The sequence below is a fragment of the Podarcis tiliguerta genome, assembly GCF_965153285.1.
Source record: "Podarcis tiliguerta genome assembly, chromosome: 16".
Classification (NCBI taxonomy): Eukaryota; Metazoa; Chordata; class Lepidosauria; order Squamata; family Lacertidae; genus Podarcis; species Podarcis tiliguerta.
In genome coordinates this window covers 40,387,649-40,402,662 of record NC_139549.1, presented here as the reverse complement: position 1 = coordinate 40,402,662, position 15,014 = coordinate 40,387,649, and the positions used below count along the sequence as shown (strand labels likewise).

Sequence of the window (15,014 nt, the reverse complement as noted above, 5' to 3'; positions counted from 1 at the left end):
TTCACCCACTCAGTGGCTCCAGTTGCAATAGCTGGATCTGGATACATACTGTGGCATGTGCAAGACTTGTGGCCACAGCACAGGTGTCAGCTTGTGGCAGTGATTGTGCCATCACCTCTATGTTGAAAAAGTCTCCGAAGCCAGTCCTCAATGCTGGTTTTATCTGCACGGCAGCTCTCTGATTCTTTGACTGAGCTATCAGTAAAGTTTGCTCTTCTCTTGTTGTGCCCCGTGCCATGTGTACACACACACACACACACACACACACACACACACACAAGTTCCACCTTTCCCAGCTTTGACCTCTCCACTCTTTGCGTGGCACTTGTTTCATCGCACGCAAGCAGCCACAGTAATTGTTAAGAAGATACATTGCCAAGTGCAAAATGGAGCATAAATCTTTCAGCGCTTTCTTTGCCGTTTCCCAGCAGGGTAGGACAGAGGGGCAGTGGCCTCTCCATGTCTGCGGCACGCAGCGAACACGAGGTGTCAGAAATTATTGATGGGCTCTCGGAACAAGAGGTGAGGCTGGGTCACCGTTTTCTTCTTCCTTTTGCATTCTCTCCTTCTCTTCTCTTTCCTTTCCTCTGGGGAAACCAGTGCAGCCACAACAGACCTTGGCGTTGGAACTTACTGTTGACGCTGCTGCCAAATTGCATTAGCTTCAGCCCAAGCTGTGTTTAGCAAACACTGTCTTGTGTTGGGGAATGTGATGCCTTGATGGATTTGACAGGACCCTAAACGGGGACTTAGGGAGACATCTCTCTCTCTCTCTCTCTCTCTCTCTCTCCCCCCCCCCTCTCTCTCTCTCTCTCTCCCCCCCCCCTCTCCCCCCCCCCCCGGGTCTGTTAGCTTCTGTGGTGTCTGCCAGTTGATGCTACCTATCACTGCTGATGAGATTCAGTGACGCCATTCTAAAAAGGGGCTCCTGAATTGTTTCTTTGTCAGGTGCCCCTTCCTCTGAGATTCTGATGCTCCCTTGAACTCTGCTGGGCATCAGCAAGATAAAAATGTCAGAGTGTTAGTAGGTTGTGCCTTCCCTAGTTATTGTCATCAGAACATAAAAAGGCACTAGCAGATTGGCGCAAAGATCTATCTAGCCCCAGTATCCTGAACACATAGAGGGTTCCAGAGAACTGTCATAACTGACATCCATTGACAGTCCTGTCTTCCCTAAGTGTGCCTAATGTGATAAATCCTATATATTGTATGTGCATTCTTAGGGAGAATTGTTTCACGCTGAAACAGCTGAGGCTCTACAGCAGCCTTCTCCAGCATGGTGCCCTCTAGATGGTGTTGGACTACAAGGCTCACCAGCCAGCACAGTCCCTTACGATAGGAGTTGGAACCCATCAACGTTGGGAGGGCATTAGGCTGACCACCCCAGCTCTAGAGCAACAAACAATTGCCGGCCTAGACACACAGTCCATCCTTTAGCCCAGTGGTTCCCAATTAGGGGTCTGCAAAAAGCACGCAGGGGGTCCGTGACCCTATCCCTTTCCTCCCCCCCAACTATTTTTTTGTCATTTTTGCATGGGAATATCACAAATTTTATGGTCTGTTTTTTAGTATACCAAAAACCCATTGCCTATTAGGGGTTACCCCACTTCTTGTTCAAAAAATGCTTTGCAGAGGTAACTACCATAGAGTTATCAAAATTTTCAGAAGTAGGGGTGCTTAGCCTGCCTTTTGAAAAATAGGGGGTCCTCCGTAATTAGCTAATTGGGAACCACTGCTCTAGCCCCTTCCCATCTGACCACTATAGCCCTCAGCTTCCCAGACACCTTCCCTCGTTAGAGAGTCAGTAGTGTACTGTTTAGAATATTGAATATGTCCTGGGAGACCCAGGTCCCAGGGCCATCAGTGCTATGAAATCCCCCAGGTGACCTAAAAGCTGAAGATGACTGCTGTAGAGCTACAATCCAGACAGCATCTTTCAGTTAATGCTGAATCTTTTTTGGAGAGAGAAGATGCAGTGGGTCTCTCTTGGTCGCAGCAGCAGCTTTCCTCAACACTGACTGCAGTGCATCACTTCCTGGCTTCTCCCTGATAACTTCTTTTCTTTTGTGTAGCACCTACACCAGTCTTCGCCAACCTAGTGCCTACCAGGTGTTTTGTAATCCTGTGCTGACTGAGGCTGATGGGAGGTGTAGTCCGAAGCACCTGGAGGGCACCAGGTTGGCGAAGGTTGGTCTTTCATTTCTTCATTCTTGGGTCAGTTTTCCTTTGGTGCTCTCAGTGAGACCTGTTTTCCTCCGCTTTCCCTGCCCAGAATCTGGAGAAACAGATGCGCCAGCTTGCTGTCATCCCTCCCATGCTGTACGATGCTGAGCAGCAACGCATCAAGTTCATTAACATGAATGGCCTCATGGACGACCCCATGAAGGTGTACAAAGATCGGCAGGTGATGAACATGTGGAGCGAGCAGGAGAAAGAAACCTTCCGAGAAAAGTGAGTTGTGCTGAGGAGGGGCCCGTTCATAGTCACATCTATTCTTTCTCTGGGCGGGGAGGATGCCCGTTTCACGCCACCACCGCCAGCCCTTTGGTGAATGAGTCAGGCGGCAAACCCAGAAGGCGGCTGGGGCTGGGGTGGGTGTGGGGAGGAGGACTTCTTGCCCCCCTCGCAGTGTGTATAGGAATTCGTGGTTTTTTGTTGTTTTTTTTTTAAATATAGTCCAGCCCTCCACAAGTTCTGAGGGACAGTGGACTGGCCCCCTGCAGAAAAAGTTTGCTGACCCCTGACTTCCACAGAGAAGGTGCTTTGCTGGGCAAACCCTGAACTTCTGCAGGTAGTGGAACTACCGAAAGGGCCCCCTCTGCTGAAAGGATGAGCAGAAGGCACGGTGCAAAAACCCTGAAATAAATAAAACAGTCCAATGGCAGTAGTTGTTTCCCACCATAAAACCCCTTACAAAAGGTCTAAACAGTTCTCAAGAGTTCCAGTCATTTTTGGGCACAAATATTGCACTGAATGCTAATGTTTTCCATATTTTTATATTACAAAGTTTTATTACAAACTTTAAGTAGCCCATCTGCCCCCAACAAATTTGTTGATGCTTCTTTTCCCTCTTCCAAGACACCACTGCTAACAGGCTGGAATGCTCCAGAAACAAAAAGAGGTGTCTGCGTTTGTGTGTGTGCGTGTGTGGCTGTGCCGACTTGGGCCCTGCTCACTGCTGACACATGGTCCTCAGAGGATTGACCAACAGCAAATGTGATTCTTGAACCCAACAAATTAACCACCCCTGATATGGACTTACATGAAGACTATAGTATCAGGATAAAATGAGTACATTGATTTTACATCAGTTATATGTCTTAATTTCCAAATACAGTAAACTAGTATACATCACTTAATATCATAATTTCAGTCCAGCTCTATTTAGTACTACACCTGTTGATAGTCCAATGTGGAAAAGACAATTTCTTCGTCACCAAAGTTATTCCACCTTCATCTAGAATGGCTGAGATCCTGCCACACACCAGCATGACCAAGAGGCTGAAACTAGGCCAGGACTATGTAGATTAGAGCAGGCTTTATTTCTCATTGTCTGGAGTCACCAGGTGCCTCAGCAGCAGCCTGACTCAGACTGTCAAGTCCCAAGGCCCAGAGGAACTGGCTGTCAGCCCAGCAGGTGGAAACTGGGACCAGATCAGGCAGAGCCAAGTTCCAAGGAAAGCAGATTAGTATATGAGGTCCAGAAGGAGGCCATAGTCCACGCTGGGCAGAAGATCAAGTTCTGAAGCACAAAAGGGTGGGTTCAAGACCAGCGCATGTGAAGACGGTGCTCTGAGGGAGCCATTAGGAGATAAGATACCGTGGGGCAGCATGAGCATTGGGAGTTGCCTGGCACTGGAGCTCAGTCTTGTCTACACTGACTCTCAGTGGCTCCCCGGAGTTCCGGGCAGGGAACATTCCCAACCTTACCTGGAGATTCTGGGAATGAACCTGGGATGCTCTGCATGCAATACAGATGCTCTTCCCCTGAATGGTGGTCCCTCCCCTTCACTATACCAATGTGTTAAGTCACAAGACTATCCCTGCGACTGGATCAGACCAGAGGGCCATCTAGTCCAGCATCCTGTTCTCACAGTGGCCAAGCAGAGACCTCTGGGAAGCCCTGTAAGCAGGACCTGATTGTGCTTGAAATGAGGCGTTAGCTCTGAGGCCTGGGCTACATGGGGCTCTTGTGCGCTGGGATTGGTCTTTGGGATCAGCTGACTAAGCCTGTGGCCTAGATGGCACCCTTGAAGCCCAGAAGCTTATAGGCCCACAAGGTACTGTCTGGAATCCTGGTGGCCAGACGTCCTGGCTCAGGACTTGCTGCACACATTCCCAGAGCCTAACACCAGTGTTAGGGAGTACATCACCAATCCCTTGAGGAAGGGTGGGATAAAAATGAAAATCATAAAATAAAACAAATACCACCAGGAGTGGGCAGCACATCCAGACATTATCTTCTCCACCCCTTCAGGCCAAGCTTGACGGGTGGGTGGGGCTACCGCCTGCCTGTCAGTCACTCGGTGTGTGTATCAGTGACCCGTTTCTGCCCTTGAGGTTTCAGATCAAACCACATGAGCAAGGCTAAAAGAGCTTTGCAAGCACTGACTCAGCTGATTGGCCGTGCCTGCAAACTCCATTCTGGCACAGCTGTGCCCTTACCTGCCGCGCACCAACAACACGCCAGCACATCAGCCCACACATCATCATCAAAAACAACAACAACAACCATTTTTTTACTATACAGGCAGAGACCTGATAAACCTATATATGACACCTGGTGTTAGTCAGGTGAATGAGGCTTGGCTGCAGAGGCCTTCCGGGTCAAATGGGAAGGTGTGTGTGTGGGGGGGGTCTGATTAGACCCACTGGCCAACAGTTCACCACTGCTGAGCAAGGGCTTATGATCAGCACATGGACCAGCAGGAAACAGAAACGTTTTTGCTTTGTTTCTTTGAACAAAATCAATCAGGATTTTCAAGTGAAACACCCTTTATAATTGCCTCTTAATTCCACCCCCTGCCCCTCATGTTTCCGTTTTCTAGGTTCATGCAGCATCCAAAGAATTTTGGCCTCATCGCTTCCTTTTTGGACCGGAAAGTAAGTCTTCCTCCCCCATTTCCTATGTTTCCTTTTTAAGCAAAGATTTTTCTTGCCCAAATTGTTCAATCTAGATTGCATCTTGGCTGTGAGTCCTGGAAGATCTGCTCTCCCCCCGCAGGCATTTTTTCACCTGATGTGGGAGGGTGGGGCCCAGACTGACTCCAGCTACAAAAGCTGAGGCTGCTGAGCAGACTATTGGCCCTGGGGTATTGCTTTGGGGGGAGGTAGTTCTCACCGTTGTTGATGATGATGATGATGATGGTGGTGGTGTGTGTGTGTGTGTGTGTGTGTGTGTTATCTTTCTTTATGAGATTTGTGTGGAGATTTGGGGGTTTGGTTGTATATTTTTGGTTGCTTTATTTAATGTTTACATTTATTATGTTGTATTTACATATTTTTTTCATGTAATCTGCCTCAAGCATGAACTATGGAAACACAGCATATAAATAAAATTAAGTGTGTATGTATGTACAACACAGACCAGTTTTGCTTTCACTTCAGAGGATCCAAAAGCATGATTTAGCTTTGAGCTGGACCTCCCCAGAATAGCAACTTAGCATGACAGCATTTTGAATCAAGCAGGGAGGGGCACAATCCTGTCACACAGGAAAGAGGCAAAGAAAGGCAAAGGGATGATAAAGCTGCTTGAGGCTGGAAAGATCTCTCAGTTTCTTATTTTCCCAGTATTAAATTCAGTTTGGAGTATTTGTGATTTATTTATTTTTTAAGCCTACATAAAATTCAAATGTGGCCTTATACTTGTTTATCCTATTACAGTGGTACCTCGGGTTACATACGCTTCAGGTTACATACGCCTCAGGTTACAGACTTCGCTAACCCAGAATTAGTACCTCAGGTTAAGAACTTTGCTTCAGGATGAGAACAGAGATCGTGCTCCGGCGGCGCGGCGGCAGCAGCAGGAGGCCCCATTAGCTAAAGTGGTGCTTCAGGTTAAGAATGGACCTCTGGAACGAATTAAGTACTTAACCCGAGGTGCCACTGTATATGCGTTTTTGTATGAAAACATTATAGCAAAGCAATTTTCCTAGTATAATGCACATTATTTTCACTAATCTGTGTGTTTTTGGGTGCACATACCCCTCTTTTTGCACGCTTTTTTGGGAGGTGGGGGTTACAACTGCATTGCCAAATATGGAGAAGTGTGAGTTTTGATGGCTGGCTGCATTTCAGAAGAGCAACTTACATAGACTTGCATTAAGATCCTAACCAAACAAATTGTGCTCCCATCCCTATGTGCCCCATGGTGGTTTCAAGGGAGAGGCAGTGGTTCTCGGTTCCAAAACTGAGATTCGTCCAAAGCCTCCTATGGCTTGTGCTTTTGTCAACTGCAGTCATGAGCTGAAGCGGGAGAGGGGTGCTGCACCACAAGACATGCACTGTGCAGTCATATCCTATGCAGCTCAGTGGAGCAACGCAGTGACTTGGCCTTATCCAAAGCCCCCCTCCCCCCCCCCAATAACTTCATGTGGCTGCATTTTAAGAAGCCTTGCTTTGGGCAGCTCCGGGTCTTGAGCTAATCTGCTAGCAAGCTGGATGGGGAAACCTTTTTGCTCTTGAAATATAACTTGTCAAGTCTCAAAACACCGCTGAGGAGCTGATTTCCTGCCCTTTCCTCAGCACGCTGGGATTGGAATGCAGTTGACAGCTCCCGAAAGCGGGAAACTGAATGCATCAGCCTGAAAGTGAAGTGTGTTCCACCTTGCAAGCTTAATGGGTGGAAATAATGGCTGCTGACAGTTGTATGGCAGGTTATATGTAGTGTTCCACTGAAGCTAAAGGATGATAGACTTCTCCTACTCCTCCCCCTCCTTTCCCCCTTTTGCTTTTAGTTGCTCCAGTCATCTGGGGTCAGTCCTTCCATCTTTTCCTGTGCAGTCTTCCATAATGCTGGAAATAAAACTCTGCCAGAATGCAGAGATGCAATTCACTTAAGGGCATGTATCAGTTCTCAACACTTTATATTGTGATTTCTCAATGCAGAGTTTCTTCCTCCCCTTTAATTCTCTACCTTTGGCTCCACTTGAGGCCCCAACTGGGAGGGGGCAGGAGAGAGAGAGTAGGGAAAGATTCTCAATAAAGGAAACTGGCTAACCAGATGTCTTTTGCCTCTGCACATGTCAGCTGAGACAGACAGACAGACAGACAGAGGAAGTTGCAACAGAAAGTAGCTGTTGCTCAGAGGAGGATGGGTGGTGTTGTGTGGGATGGCCCACAATCTGTTTTGGTTACAGAGGGTAGTGAGTGCCACAGAGGTTTCACAGGCCATAGGATAGGACGGCTGGGACTTCCCTGACACTCATCTATCTTACAGATAGTCAAAGCAGACTGTGAAGCAAAGCAAAGGAAAGGGGTTTTGTAATTGTCGAAAAAGCTCTATTATAGAATCAAACAATTGTAGAGTTGGAAGGTATCCTGAGGGTCATCTTGTCCAACCCCTGCAATACAGGAATCTCAACACGCTGTTAGCTCAGAACTGGAAATTAGAACCTTGAGCCTTGCAAGAGGAGTTGCTGGAGAACGTTTGGCCCGTAGTTGAAACAAGGATGTTAGCATTTACAATCAAGGAGTTGAGATCATAGAATCATAGAATCATAGAGTTGGAAGAGACCACAAGGGCCATCGAGTCCAACCCCCTGCCAAGCAGGAAACACCATCAGAGCACTCCTGACATATGGTTGTCAAGCCTCTGCTTAAAGACCTCCAAAGAAGGAGACTCCACCACACTCCTTGGCAGCAAATTCCACTGTCGAACAGCTCTTACTGTCAGGAAGTTCTTCCTAATGTTTAGGTGGAATCTTCTTTCTTGTAGTTTGGATCCATTGATCCGTGTCCGCTTCTCTGGAGCAGCAGAAAACAACCTTTCTCCCTCCTCTATGTGACATCCTTTTATATATTTGAACATATATTTGAGATGGGGACTTGTTGACATTTGCTTCATAACAGAACAGTGTCACAATACTATACAGTGGTGCCTCGCAAGACAAAAAGAATCCGTTCCGCGAGTCTCTTCGACTTGCGGTTTTTTCCGTCTTGCGAAGCAAGCCCATTAGCGGATTAGCGCTATTAGCGGTTTAGCGGCTATTAGCGGCTATTAAAGGCTTAAGGGATTAGCGGATTAGCTGCTAAAAGGCTATTAGTGGCTTAGATCAGCTGATAAGCGGCTTAGATCAGCTGTTAAGAGGCTTAGCGATCAGCTGTTAAGCGGCTTAGCGATCAGCTGTTAAGCGGCTTAGGGGCTTGGGGAAAAGGGGGGGAGGGGAAAAAAAACCAGGAATCGCAAGGCATTTTCGTCTTGCGAAGCAAGCCCATAGCAAATTCGTCCTGCGAAGCACCTCCAAAACGGAAAACCCTTTCGTCTAGCGGGTTTTCCGTCTTGCGAGGCATTCGTCTTGCGGGGCACCACTGTAATGCCAATTGAAATGTGAGGTCATACTTTTCTCAGCTTGGTGATATTATATCCTTGTTTATCTGTGCGTAGTTGGAAATGACAGTAAAATGAGAAAGGGTTTGAAAGCACAGATCTGGTGCTAGTGTAATCAGTTGTCAGGAACATTCCCGGTTCAGATCTCAACCTCTGCCATGAACTCATGGGACAGCCTTCAGAAAGCTGCTTATCTCCATCTCAGCCCTCCAACTTCACTGTGGAAACAATGATACTGACCTACCCTGCTAGGTTGTTGTGTAAGGGATTAATGAGATAACATATGCTAAGTGCAAACAACAGATTACAAAATCAGTTAACGAAAAACAATAAAACCATTTTTACAATGGGTCACACTTCTGGGAAAGCCTTCTTAAACAATAATATCTTCCACAAATGCCAAAACATCAGAATGATTACCTAATTTTATCTGGTAACTGATTTCAGAGGGCTGCAGATGCAACACTTATTTTATCTTATTTTATTTTATGATGCCCCACTTTGTTGATTGTGAAGTGGTTTGTAAATGTGCAAATGAAGAATAAATATTTTGTTCTGTGGTCTAACTTGCTGCTGCTGCTGCTGCTGCTTATGCGTTTCATTGCTCAATGTGCACACAACTAGTCCTCCAGTTATCCACCTTAACTCTTGTCCCCATCCTGTGTTATTGTAGACGGTGGCTGACTGCGTCCTCTACTATTACCTGACCAAGAAGAATGAGAACTATAAGAACCTCGTGAGAAGGAACTACCGGAGGCGTGGAAAGAACCAGGTGAGAAAGGCAGAGGTGGTCCTGTGGAGCATATGTGATGGAGGTTTTGTTAATTTGTCATGCATTGACCATGTGGAAGTGAACATGGGAAGGGGTCTTGCACTGAGTCACACTCTTGGTCCATCTAGCTCAGTACTGGCCACACTGACTGACAGTGGCTCCTCAGCTTTTCAGACAAGGGAACATTCCTAGTCTTTCTTGGAGATGCCAGAGACTGAATCTGGAACCTTCTGCTTGCAGACCCCATGGCTTTGCTCTGAATAATAGTAATTGTCACTAAGAATTGCAGATGTGGCTGAATCCGACCGGATCAAGCCAGAGGCCTACCTAGTCCAGCATTCTGTTCTTACAGTGGCCAAGCATATGCCTTTGGGTATCTCAGAAGCAGAATCTGAGCACAGCAGCACTCTCCCCACCTGGGATTGCCAGCAACTGATACTTTGAGGCATATTTATTATTACTATTATTTATTAAATTTCCTCCCAACAATGGAGGTAGAATTTAGCTCGTATGAATGGGACTGTTTGTTGCTTACAATTCCATAATTGTCTTTGTGGTGCAGAAATCTGTACAGGGCACAGGCTGAGTAAATAAAAACAAATTAGTATTATTACTAAGTTTGAGTCACCTTATGCTGAAGTCCCTGAAGACTTAACAGTAAAATTAATACATCTAGTATATGCTGCATGGAATATACAATAAATAGAGCAAAGCAACTGTGAAAGACAAACAGTGAAATCTCCACCTCAAGTGCAAACATGATTTCCATCAAATTGAACAATCCAAATGTGACTGACACACGAAGCCTGGGTTATTAAAAGGCTTGGGAGAAATGTTAGGCGATACCAAAAAGATGTGGAAGTGGGCACCAGGTGGGCACACTCTCTTGGGGAGAGCATTTCACAAGTGGTGAGCCACCACCCAAAAGGCCCTCTCCTGCTGCAGCCTCCACCCCCCGATCTTCAGCGGGCATGGGCCCTTGCAGGCAGGCCTCTTGAGATGATTTTAGGGCCTTCTATGGGGAAATGAATGTTCCTTCAGGTACTGGGGTCCCCAGCCTTGTAAGGCTTTATGTATATTGTGCTGTGTGCAATAAACGGTGTGAGGCTTTCTAGGTTAAAGCCAGCAACTTGAATTGGGCCTGCAACTGTATTGAAAACTGGTGTGCATGTGAACCCTTCATACCATAAAATAAGCAAGTGGCTAGGAGGCAGGGAGGTGAGGGCCCACTAGCACAGTGGTAGAGCACCTGCTTGGCACATGGAAGGTTCAGGGTTGGTCACTGGCATCTCCACTTAAGGAGGTCTCTGTTAGTAGGGCGCGGTAGGACCACTTCCTGTGGCCTTGGAGAGCCTCTGCCTTTAGGAGTAGGCAATATCTGCCTTGGAAAAGGTCCATAGTTCAGTTGGCAAGGCACCTTCTGTGCAAGGCCAGGGCCCCAGGTTCAGCTCTTTAGCAGATCCATCTGAAGCATCTTCTGTTATGTGAAGCACCATCCATTAGTTGCTTTGAACATCTTCTGAAACAGCCCTGATGTTTTTCGCCCAAGCTTTTTGTGTGTCGTAAGTTATGAACCTTTTAATCTTTGAATTCCTGTTTCTATAATCCTGTTTTGTGCTTTTAATGATACTGTTTTATTGCTTTTATGTTATTTTTTGCATGCTGCTTAAAGGTAAAGGGTAAAGGGACCCCTGACTATTAGGTCCAGTCATGGCCGACTCTGGGGTTGCAGCACTCATCTCGCTTTATTGGCCGAGGGAGCTTCCGGGTCATGTGACCAGCATGACTAAGCCGCTTCTGGCGAACCAGAGCAGTGCACGGAAACGCCATTTACCTTCCCGCCAGAGCAGTACCTATTTATCTACTTGCACTTTGAGGTGCTTTCGAACTGCTAGGTTGGCAGGAGCAGAGACTGAGCAACGGGAGCTCACCCCGTCGCGGGGATTCGAACCGGCGACCTTCTGATGGGCAAGTCCTAGGCTCAGTGGTTTAACCCGCTGCTTAGCAGTTTGTAAATATTAAGCAGTTCCTAAATTCTTTCAAATAAACAAACCCCCTCAAACTAGTTTAAGTCAGAGTAGAGTGTTAGCCATGCTGTGGTAACCTCTACTTTAGATGTTTGGGTGGGTGTGTGCAGGAGAAAGTGATCTTTCAGGTAACCTGGTCCCAAGTGATGGAGGATTTAAAAATAAAAATCTACCTTTAAATTGGGTTTGGAAACAGACTGGGAACCAGTGTCGCTGACAAAGCACTGGTGTGATGTGGCTAAAATGCCCAGTCAGAGTTAAAAATCTTGCAGTTTCTGCACCATTTTTTCAAGAAGCTCAATGCAGGTTATCTGAAGCAGGTGACCACTAGCAAAAGGGCTTTCTTGGTGGCGGCATCCTGGCGATGGCATAGCCTCCCTAGATAGGTCTGCTTGGCACCTTTGTCGTCTTTCTGCAAATAGGCAAAGACTTTTATCTCCACCCACACTTTAGGACATTTTATGTGTTAAAACAAAAGATCCGGGCTGACATTGCTTGAGCTGTGCATTATTTTATAACCCGAGCTATTAAGTGCTTTTATTTTTCCTTAGAAGCAGCTGAGCAGTTCAGCTATGCTTTGACTCAGCTCTCATGTATTTCAGTGGGGCACATGGAGGAAAGCTTTCTGGAAGATCCTGCCACATGTCTGTTGTGCTGTGTGTACACGCGTATGCGGCGTGGTGTGGGGCTGTGCAGTTTTGATTTTCCACCTCAATATGCTAGACTGTTTTTGGCTGGCTCTGGACTAAGTAGGTTGTTAGCTTGCTTTTAAGAATAGCTTCCCCAAAACAGATTTGGTTGGAAAGCAATACCATGTAAGGGAGCAGAGAGACTGAACTTTATGTCACAGCATCACAATGGAGAACGTGGGGAGGCGGGGGTGGGGAGGGGAAGGAAGACAGAGGGGGAATTACTACGGAGATGTTTGCAAAACAGTATTAAAACTGGTGGCAAAGCAGCATTGTATGAGCCTAGGAAGAGCCCTGCTGAATCGGGTCCAATGGCTTAACTAATCCAGCACCCTGCTCTCACAGTGGCCAGTCAGGTGTCTCTTGGAACCCCGCAAGAAGAACATTTATTTATTTATTCCATAAAATTTATATACTGCTTGATTTTAAAAGACCTCAAAGTGGTTGCTGGTGTTTACCAACAACTAGTGTTCAAAGGCTGCCTTTGACTTTGGAGCAAGCTGATCGCCACACAATTAGTAGTCTTATCCCCATTTAAAGAACACACACACAGCCTTATTGCAGTCCATGGACCCAAAATAGTACAACAGTAGTAAATATCAACAGTTATTAAGCTGTAAAATTGGCCTTGCTAGCCAGTAGAGGAGCTTTAGCCTGTAGATACAGATTTCTGATTTTTGCTGCCTCTGAGAGGATTTTGCTACAGATAATGTAATAGTATCAAACTTATCCTCAAGGAGAACCTTGACATTCCAGGTTGTTCTTTCAGTATTCGATTGATTAGATGCTGTCTCAACTACAATGCAATAAAATGTGTTCCATACATTTAATATCCTGGTTACATGGGCACAGCCTAGCTTGGTATGGAGACCAGCCAATCTTCCCCTCAGCATTTCAGAAGGGAAAACATTTAATCTGGCTTTAGAAAACAGATGGTAGTAATTAGATACAGTCAAATTCTTAAGGTAGGGAGATAACAGAAAACCCTGTAGGTATTGGATTCCTGACACAGATGGGCCACAGGTCACATGTGAGCAAGATCACAAATCATTAAGGCAATACCCATAACCTCGTGCTTCACAGTTTTGAGGGCAGTGTCATAACCAGGTGGGTAAGAAAAGATGATGAAAGACCTATTGAAGAGGCCTTATGTGCCATTGGTTTTTGACCAGGAGCTGATGTACTTCTCATTTATACTCTGGTTTCTCCTCAGATTGTATAAATCTTTCACCATTTAAAGCTATCCAAGTTGTTGACTATTTGTACATTTGTGGTAGTGAATTCAGTGTGCTGTGGAAAGAAGTACTTACTCTTATGTCCCAAGTCTAGCTGGTTGGGTCTTACCACTCACCAGCACCTTGTTTTGAATCTGTCACTGTTTTATAAGCCAGTCATCCTAAAGTAACATTTAGATGCTTTCAGTGATGTGGGATGGAAGGTTTTTTAACGTGGAAATTTTTCCATTGCTTAATATTTCCATGGGAAAAAATCCATTTCCTAAGTTCATTAGTGACAGTGAATGGATGCCATTTGCAAACACAACATCATTGTTGTTGCTGTTGTTGTTTAGTCGTGTCTGACTCTTCGTGACCCCCTGGACCAGAGCACGCCAGGCACTCCTGTCTTCCACTGCCTCCCGCAGTTTGGTCAAACTCATGTTGGTAGCTTTGAGAACACTGTCCCACCATCTCGTCCTCTGCCATCCCCGTCTCCTTGTGCCCTCCATCTTTCCCAACATCAGGGTCTTTTCCAGGGAGTAAACTTTGTTTACTAAATACATGTAAAATAAGCATACCAAATTAAATCACCTACTAGGGCATCAGAAAATTTTCCCCATGCAAACTGAAATTTCCCCCATTCAAGTTCCTCTGTGCAAATAAAGGTAAAGGTACCCCTGCCCGTACGGGCCAGTCGTGTCCGACTCTAGGGTTGTGCGCCCATCTCACTTAAGAGGCCGGGGGCCAGCGCTGTCCGGAGACACTTCCGGGTCACGTGGCCAGCGTGACGAAGCTGCTCTGGCGAGCCGGCACCAGCGCAGCACACGGAAACGCCGTTTACCTTCCCGCTATAAAGCGGTACCTATTTATCTACTTGCACTTAAGGGTGCTTTCGAACTGCTAGGTGGGCAGGAGCTGGGACCGAAAGACGGGAGCTCACCCCGCCGCAGGGATTCGAAGCGCCGACCATACGATCGGCAAGTCCTAGGCACTGAGGTTTTACCCACAGTGCCACCCGCGTCCCTTCTGTGCAAATAGCTTACTTCAGTTCTCACAGTAGCCAGCCAGACGCGTGTGGGAAACCTGCAAGAAAGACATTGGGGAGTAGTGGGGGCAACAGCTTTCTTGCCCAATTTGTGTAGGGAAATTTTCCAGTTAATAATTTTCTGGAAAACCCACATTACTGTTTGATTTGCAGAATGGAAAAGATGACCCAGAGGTACAATTAACCTTCCCTGCTATAAATAAGAAGTTTCCCTCAGAGGCTGGGAATCTGCTGAAAATAGCATTCCCTCCGCAGATATCTATTGGGGCATGTGCCCGTGGTGGGAGGGGCCAGATGTAAAGGAGGTGGGGCCAGAGGTAAAAACAGACACACCCTATTGCTACCACTTCTTCTGCCACCCCTTTACCTCCCGCCCACCTTGTCACACTCATGAAATCATGAATTAGAACTCTGGCTTGCCCATCCCTAGTTTAGATGGACCTGCCTATGGTATGACCTGGTGTGCTGGTCCCGGGGGGAGGTTACCGTGAGGCGTGGTCAGAGTCTGGTCCTGGGCCGAGGGTCTGGAGACTGTCCAGCAAGGGTGAAGCGGGGTCCAGAGCAAGAAGCCGGGCATGGACGGGAACTCTGGAAGAACAGTTCTGGGTGCTGGCAGAAACAGGTTTCCAACGACGTTGCTCCCGCAACCTAGGACTGGGCTGACTGGCCTTTTATTTCCTCTGAGGCCAGGGGCGGTCCCGGCCCACAGGTGACCC

General features: G+C 46.8%; 2 protein-coding genes across 49 annotated transcripts in view; both read left to right on the top strand.

Annotated features, from left to right (window-relative positions):
- Window positions 1-15,014, top strand: part of LOC310667244 (uncharacterized protein) — a 559,738-nt gene that overhangs the window by 263,009 nt on the left and 281,715 nt on the right. The window lies entirely within an intron of this gene.
- The window catches only part of NCOR2 (nuclear receptor corepressor 2), a 348,844-nt gene that overhangs the window by 179,047 nt on the left and 154,783 nt on the right, over window positions 1-15,014 (top strand). For 29 of the 48 annotated variants that reach the window (XM_083418930.1, XM_083418962.1, XM_083418958.1 and 26 more), the window contains exons 11-14: window positions 429-522; window positions 2,273-2,451; window positions 5,049-5,103; window positions 9,222-9,338. In XM_083418930.1, coding sequence (XP_083275056.1) covers window positions 429-522; window positions 2,273-2,451; window positions 5,049-5,103; window positions 9,222-9,338 — 445 coding nt within the window. The remainder of the gene's footprint in view (window positions 1-428; window positions 523-2,272; window positions 2,452-5,048; window positions 5,104-9,221; window positions 9,339-15,014) is intronic. The other 19 variants (XM_083418929.1, XM_083418925.1, XM_083418959.1 and 16 more) reach the window with 4 other exon arrangements.